This window comes from Ruditapes philippinarum, unplaced genomic scaffold (assembly GCF_026571515.1).
Source record: "Ruditapes philippinarum isolate M1 unplaced genomic scaffold, ASM2657151v2 ctg1860_1_1_1_1, whole genome shotgun sequence".
Lineage (NCBI taxonomy): Eukaryota > Metazoa > Mollusca > Bivalvia > Venerida > Veneridae > Ruditapes > Ruditapes philippinarum.
The window spans coordinates 20,119-28,715 of NW_026859177.1; the positions used below are offsets into that span (position 1 = coordinate 20,119).

Genomic DNA, 8,597 nt, shown 5'->3' on the forward strand with positions numbered 1-8,597 from the left:
TTTTACATTCTATTGCATCTAATATACATGTACTTTTATAATTAAAGTCGTCAATTCTTTACGAAAAACTTGGCACAAGATAAATGTACATAGAGGATTTATGTTTAGGTGAACAAAAATTATAACTGTCTTTCTATTTAAATTATAATTTATAAAATTTCAAGCGTTTACTTGAATTTTATATTCTTAAACAAACAAACAAACGCTTTCACATGACCACGTTTTCTTATACTGTAAAAAATGGTCACGCCAAAAGTATATTCATGTCATATCCTTTGCTATTTCTTAGGTACATTTAAGCACTTTTAAAAAATCTTACAATTTATAATTACAAAGATTTGATCACGAGATATTCGTGATTTTTTATTGAATCTATGTAGATTTTCGCTCCCTAAGTAACCATGTCGTTGGGAAAAAGAATGTAAGGTATTAGTACTCTAAATGTGGCACATTCTACTATAGCTTATCTAGCTATTTTGTCCATTATTTTTTATTAAAGTTCTGTCATTGTTTCCACTGTAGCGTAGGCATACCATTTCTTTGAAAATTCCAGCCCATTGCCCTGAAAAAATAAAATAAAATCCAATATATTTTAGTCGTAACGTGTTTATTGTACGTTGTTTAAGTACTGTTTAAGTGATCTCTCTTGACAAAACAATACTAATACGGAAATAGTCCTAGACTCACTGGACTCAAAACCAAGAATTCTAGTTACATACAATTATTATATACCAATCTGGCAGAAGAAATGTGTAAAAGAGGGAAAGGGAAATGCATACATGCATGTACACGCTCGCTTATATACGTATATTACATGAATCAACTTTGTTTTCATTTGGAGCAATACATTTTTCTATGGAATTCTATTTTGATAAGCATGAACCTATCAGGTACGCTGTGTCATACAAATTTTATCTTTCTGAATATGTCAGATATTTCATCTATTGAGATATATGTAATAGATATACCATTGCTGCGTTGACGATTTCTGGGTTTGCGTAAATTAATTATACTTGGAAGAATTTTACATAAGAAGCGCTGAAGAGCTATAGGTTAATGAAATAAAAGGTGATAGTGAATTTATCACAACCCCCTTTATGTTACACACATCATTACAATTTAACCTATAGCTCTTCAGCGCTTCTTATGTAGAATTCTTCCAAGTATAATTTCCAATAATAAGTGATTATGGTATAATTTACGCAATTTAACCCAGAAATCGTCAACGCAGCAATGGTATATCTATTACATATAGAAATGAAAGGTGAAAGTGAATTTATCACAACCCCCTTTATGTTACAAATCTGTCGGACTCTGCAGTATAAAGTATTTAATTAATTCATTGAATTTTCAAAATGCTGGGCAAATTCATAATAATGAAAAGTTTGTTTAGAAACAAAAACGAAAAAGGGCGAAAAAACAATCAGACAAGTACCTAAGATTATCAGCCATCTTGATTTGTTTGTCCATCATCTCGCGTTCGTGCTTTCTCTCCAGCTCTTTGTCTTTTAATTGTTGTTCCTCCCTGGAAAATAGAAAAAAATATTTAACTTGATTTCAAACCAAAATTACCAAAGCGATCGCGGGAGTAGATAATTAGGATAAAATACATTGTTAAATCGAGGGTCTACGAGAGCTGTATTTGTAGTTCTAGCAAATAAAATATGACTGAAAAATAAATTGTACTGTTGTCACAAATAACCCACTGTCCAGACGGGCGAATTCACCCGTGAGAGTTCTTGTTACATCAAAATAAAAATATTTTTCAAAGCCTTCCGCTCAAAAGTAAACGTAATAGTTAGAAGGGTATATAATACATAATGCATAATTTACACGACAAAATAGTAACGATAATCCATTGGGAGGCATAGGAAATACAAACACATCGATTGTTAAACTACAATGTCGCTTCACATAGGGATCATAGAAATATTCAATATAATAAAACGTTGTGTTTTTAACCTTTAGCTACTGACAGCAACTGAATATCTACTCATGCGACCAGTGCAGACCAAAATAAGCTGGTACTTCCATATTGTCTTATCATGGACTACATTTATCGCTATTCACTCAGTTAATATTTTGAAAAGTCCCGTAACGATGATGAATGGTTTGGTCCAGAATGAAAGATGGAATAGTCCATTTATTTGATGTCATGAAAATACAGCGTCTTTAAACGGCATAATTCCTTATTTTCTATCAATTAGTAATAGAAAGAGCACCGAAACACGAGGCTATCTGATTTGTACGAGGGGGCGTAGCCCCCGAGTATAAATCAGATTGCCGAGTGTTTTGGTGTTCTTTCTCTTTTGTATCATAGTCAAACATAAAAGCACGTTCCCTGTATCACAATATGAAACCCCGGCAAAAATGAACCAATGAACGAACATCTGGATATGACATTTCTGTCGCTTTCCCTTTCTCTGCCGTCACAATATGTAAACCCCAGCAAAAATGAGCCAATCAATGGGCATGCTCTGGAGTGCGGGTAACTAATACCCGCACTCCAGTTAACGCACTGTGCATGTATATGTATACGATTTAACCCTGACACATTTTCAACAGAAAGGTCTCCAAACTATGATACAACGTACCGTTTCAGCTGGTCGCAGTTATCAGCCTGTGATTTTTCCGTGTGCATGTGGTTACTCGAGCAGACATACACCTTGTGAGCCTCAATGCACGCGACGACCTCTGATTCAGTGGCGTGACTGTGTCCGTCTGCGCACACGTGGGGAAGACCGTCAACTACTCGTTTGTTTCTAAGGTGTGTCATCTGGCTGGATGATCCCAACATGTAATTTGGGGTAATAGGGTTGCTTGGGCCAAAACGACTCATGGTTGTATATATACTGAAATAAAAATTGTAGTTTTGTTGTTGTTGTTTTTTTTTATCATTTACAAAAAAAAACAAAAAAAACAACAGATATAACATTGCTGCAAGAAAGCTAAATACAGGATACAGGATTTTTAAAACTTGACTTAGATTATCATTCTCGCACTTCTATAATTACTTGATTAAATTAAAAGGCGCAAACACTCGTGCCTGATATGCCGATAAAGTCACCAGATCAACGAATCAGAATCAACATGCCTATAGAAATATATGAGTGACTTGAACAAACATTGTATTTGTTTGGCTAAGAAATGTTTTTTCCTTCCATGAAGTCTAATGATTTTAAAAATGGATTAAAAATATTAAATGTTTATAACCATAGCGCTGCATGCGAAATTATCATAAAGTTATAAAAATGTAAAAAGTGGTATTTTCACTGTCATACAAAATGCTAAATTACTATGTAACTATAATTGCCGAATAGCAAAAGAAGAATAAATAGTAATAAGTTAAGCTATACGGTTTTCGAGTAATTTTTCGGAAATTGTACACGTAACACGACATCAAAGTTTAAATTTTTTTTTGAGAAATGAAAATAATAGCAAAAATCCAGGACATCATTTATAACTATCCTAAGTCTTCAGTATATGTTCATGTATATTTATGGTAATAAATCAAACTGATATACTTTCGCAACGAAATCAAAGAAAAAATTATAATAGCATTTCCAAATTATTGTGTTTTTATCTATAAAGAGAAAAAGTAAAACGAAATCAACGGTAATTTATTTAACGAATACAAGTGTCAACTTAAGATGATAATACAAATGTTAATTGCCAAAAATGTACTTAATAAAACTGGATATTAAAGCGACTCTACTAACGTTTTTGTTTTTGACATGACTAAACTTATTTTTGTTTCCGAGATTAATGTTGCATGTGAAAATTTTCAGATAATTCGCTCACTCCGTTTTTTTCCCCAAAATAATTATTTTAACTGTGAAAAAATTATCCTTTTTCACTCAAATCAGGCTAAGACTAACACAAAGTAAGATTTTCTGCGTACATTTCTTATTTATTTCATTTTAAGTGCCCAGCTGATCTATGTAAGAAATCAAATTACATGTGTATATGTTTTTAGGCTTTTGGACCGTAGTGAAGTTCCTTTAATATTGAAAAAAAAATGTAATTGGCAACCACATGTATGTACAATTTCCATTCTAAAAAAAATAATTAATTGCCACTATTTTAAATTTCTAACATTTATTTAAACTACCAGTATAGTTGTATTTCATGAGCTAACTGCATTTTAGTACCGAATCATGTCTGCCAAATAAGAAATGGATGATTTCAGTTAACACGTGCTACTGTCAAAATAAGGTCGAATATTTTAATTTTTGATAGAAATGTGTTTAACATGATTTCAAAACTTTGGATATTTATTACCCAATACCAATATACATGTATCTTAAAGTGCATAAAACTATATATTTGCTGCACAAAGATTTAAAATCATTGTTAATTTTTTGTAAACTTTCAAAATAATTGTTTGAAAGAAATAATTATGTTTATATATTTCCTTAGGATTGAATGACAAAATGCACGGAATCATTGCTAAACGGTTAAAACATACTTAAAACTGCATGCCTCCAGATGAGCCAAAATATGGAGATAAAATAAAACTTGAGATATTTGAAAAAGTAAAAAGATTCACGATTCAAGTAATAATTTACATGTTTTGTGCGATTAATGACTAATTTTTCAGTTTTTATAACAACAGTTCTACTGCGTTACTAACGCAGTAATGATTATTTTGCATGTTGTGACCTCCTTTTGGTAATTTACGTCGGCTGCAATTATAATTGCTTCCTTTTGGTTACTTCACAATATTATGCTTTTAAATATGTTTTCAAAAATTTCAAGAAAATATCATGAATCTGGAAGGCATGCTGCTTTAAATTGGCAGCAAAATATTTAATTTAATTAGTAATATTTTATTCTAAATAGCAGAGATATTCTATTTTAAACATTCTTCGAGAATCGTCCATGAAATCGTTGAAATAATGATGATATTATTATTACTACATTTTATAAAAAAATGTTTCATTATGATTATATAAAGCTTTATATCATGCCATGACTTTGTAAAATACTATCTTATTATAATATGCTATAAACATTGAATTGAAGATCATAAACAAAGCAAAAGATGTAAACAAAAAACATGTCGCGGCTTGATCAGGCTATTATCAATCAATCGTTTCGCAACCTTTAAACATTTAAATCATTAATAATCATTAACAATATTTCAAATACAGAATGATATTAATGTAAAAAGACATTATAATGATGAAAAAACATTAACATACCTGTTTATTAACTCTGGGTGATCACAATATGTACAAACAAAAATTTACAAACGATTGAGAAATTTCCCAATATACACACATACACACACCTTCGCTATTGATTTTTACCCCTCCAGTACGAGCGTTGTCATAATAAATGAATGCCGGTTAGAAAGGGAGATAATCCAATCTTCAAACAAAGTGTCGTTTGAATAGGATTAATTTTCATGATAGCGCATTTTCACGAAAAAACATATTGTTTAAAGATTTAAATGCATGAATGGTTGGATAATTAACTGCTAAAACGTGAAATTATGAAGTATGGGCGTGTATAAGTATATTGTAATGAAAAATAAAAGTGTATAAAGCTACATGTATATATCTGATGCAAAAAATTTATTGTTTGAATTTTTAAAAAGTACACTTCCAATATGCTTGTATGAATTAAGTATTATGGTAATTTGTTGCCTTAAAAGCGAATGGCGCATAACATAAATCATTGTTTAACGGATAAAGCAAAATAATATTTTGTTCCGGAACATTTTATTCTGCTTATACCTACACTATTCACGTGTATTAAATAACAGAGACATTCTATTTAATAATGGAATCAATATAATTTTACTGTTGAAAAAGTTTATCAAAGCATTTCATAAGATATAGATTTGTACCCTTTAATCTGACCATTTTGCATAAATTATCCGATGGTAGATGGTGGTATTTTTTATCTACATTTTTTACATACATTTTTATCACCAAACTTCAGAAAATCGTCAAAACCATAAGCGGGAATCCACTGCTAATTACGCTGTATATATAGAGAGTACAGAGGTATCTTTTTTAAAAGGACAAATGACAAGGCGAAAAGTTCAGTGTCGTATCAAACTTGAGATATTATTGACAAAAATCATTATTGACAAAAATCATTCATTTTCATGGATTTTTTACTCGATGCAGTCACTTAAATTAACCCGCTCAAATGGCGGAATGAGCCCAACATTTACTGATAGTATCTCCAGCCAATTGCCAGTAAGTTTATAGCAATATCAATATACTAAGCAACTTTATATACCTGTAGTAACCAGTAAAGTTGTCATCATTGCACCATACTGTCGTCACTGGCGTCGGTAATACGGTGTGGTTTATAAACGTATGACATTCTTTCATTGCCTCTACTTCCGGCATATTTGTTATTATAGTTTTGTAAATGGATACAATTAATCAAAATTACAAGAAAGGGTCGCTGACTTTAAAATCTGCATAGCAGGCTTTCTGGCAGGATTATTGAGAGTAGTGGTTCCATCAATTAAGGTGTTCGCTCGCACCTGTTAAAAAAATGAAAGAGTAGTATTATGAAATATCTTATGAAATATTGTACAGTAAAATTAAATTGGTTCCATTATAATATTGTTGATTCCCAAAAAAGTTGAAACACTGAATGTCTCTATTATGTATAACATGTAAATAATGTACGTAAACAGAGTAAAATATTCCGGAACAAAATATTATTTTGCTATTTTTAAAAGGGTTATATCCGTTTAGCAATGATTTTGTGCATGAGACAAGTGATATTCACAGACACTTGGGGTTTGGAGCTCAAAACGCCTTTAAAATCCAAATAAAATGCATATTTGTCAATCCCAGCACATGTACTGATCACATATAGCAAAAACACTTAATAATTATAAGACGTTTTGAAAAAAAAACAACATATTTCAACATCTATATTACATTGTAATACACTTAATAATTATATAATGTATTATCATAGATGTTGAAATTTGATTTTTTTGAGGGATGAGAAAGAAATATTACGAGTGATACAAGAAATATGAGGGGTGAGACAAAAAAAAAAAGAGAGGCGAGACAAGTAATATGAGGGATGAAACAAGAAATATTACGAGTGATACAAGAATTTTAAGTTTGAGACAAGAATATGAGAGGTGAAAGAAGAAATATGAAGGGAGACAAGAAAAATGACGGCTGAGACAAGAAATATGGCGGTTGAGACATGAGAAATATGAGTGGTAAGACAAGAATATGAGAGATAGAACAAGAAAAATGAGGGGTAAGACAAGTAAAATAAGAGGTGAGACAAGAAATATGAGAGTTGAGACAAGAAATATTTGAAGTGAGACAAGAAATATGAGGGAAGAGACAAGTTATATGAGGGGCGAAACAAGAAATATAAGGGTTAAGACAAGAACATGAGAGTTAAGACAAGAATGTGAGAGTTGAGACAAGAAATATGAGAGTTGAGACAAGTACCATGATTGTTGAGACAAGAAATATTAGGGGTGACAAGAGAAATATGAGTGGTAAGACAAAAATATGAGAGTTAAGACAAGAAAAATGAGGTGTTTGACAAAAAATATGAGGGGAAAGAAAGAAGTATGAGAGGTGATACAAGAAATATGAGAGGTGAGACAAGTAATATGAGGGATGAGACAAGTAATATGAGGGGTGAAACAAGTAAAACGTGGACTGAGACAAGAAAATGAGAGGTTAGACAAGAAATATTAGAGGTGATACAAGACAAATGAGAGGTTAGACAAGAAATATGAGGGGTGATACAAGAAATATGAGGGGTGGGGTGATACAAGAAAATTTACGCTCCAGCTTTACTGGTGGAGGAAGACCTCAGGTGCCCTTCCATGCTTTATTTCAGGTAAGAACGAGCACCTGAGTAGAACCACCGACGTTCTGTAATCTAGCTGGATACCTTCCTCACATGAAAGAATTCAAAGTCCCTGTCGGGGATTCCAACCCACAGCGGTGTGGGACAAGTGGTTTGAAGTCAACCTTAACCACTCAGCTACGGACGCCCCGAAACAAAAAATATGAGAGGTGAGACAAGTTGTATGAGGTGTGACAAAGAAATATTACGGGTGACACAAGAGAAAGGAGAGGTGAAACAAGTAATATGAAGGGTGAGAAAGAAATATGAGAGGTGAGAGTAGAAATATGAGAGTTGAAACAAGTAATATGAGGGATGAGAAAGAAATATGAGAGGTGAGAGTAGAAATATGAGAGGTGAGACAAGTAATTTTAGAGGTGACAAAATATATGAGAGGTGACACAATAAATATGAGAGGTGAGACAACAAATATTAGGGGTGGGAAAGAAATATGAGGGGTGAGACAAAAATATGAGAGTTGAGACAAGAAGTATGAAAGGTGAGACAAGTAATATGATTGGTGAGACAAGCAAAAATATGGGGGTTGATACAAGAAATATGAGAGTAGAAATATGAGAGGTGAGACAAGAAATATGAGGGGTCATAAAGAAATATGAGAGGTGAAACAAGAAAAATGAGTGGTAAGACAAGAATATGAGAGTTGAAACAAAATTGAGGGGTAAGACAAGTAAAATGAGAGGCGAGACAAGAAATGTGAGAGTTGAGGCAAGAAATAT

The 8,597-nt window shown here is 32.2% G+C and overlaps 1 protein-coding gene across 1 annotated transcript; it reads right to left on the bottom strand.

The window, feature by feature from the left end:
- Positions 1-484: 484 nt before the first annotated feature.
- LOC132755532 (uncharacterized) lies at positions 485-5,340 on the bottom strand. Its single transcript, XM_060746407.1, has 4 exons — positions 5,205-5,340; positions 2,595-2,852; positions 1,436-1,525; positions 485-562 (listed from the first exon to the last, which is right to left on the bottom strand). The coding sequence occupies exons 2-4, from the start codon at positions 2,837-2,839 to the stop codon at positions 505-507; spliced, it is 393 nt and encodes a 130-aa protein (XP_060602390.1). The 5' UTR covers positions 2,840-2,852; positions 5,205-5,340; the 3' UTR covers positions 485-504.
- Between the last annotated feature and the right edge of the window lie 3,257 nt (positions 5,341-8,597).

Coding starts and splice junctions, on each gene's coding strand:
- LOC132755532 (XM_060746407.1), bottom strand. CDS start 2,839: ATGAGTCGTTTTGGCCCAAGCAACCCTATTACCCCAAATTACATGTTG. Junction 1,526..2,594: donor AACTGCGACCAGCTGAAACG/GTACGTTGTATC, acceptor TCTATTTTCCAG/GGAGGAACAACAATTAAAAG. Junction 563..1,435: donor AAGATGGCTGATAATCTTAG/GTACTTGTCTGA, acceptor TTATTTTTTCAG/GGCAATGGGCTGGAATTTTC.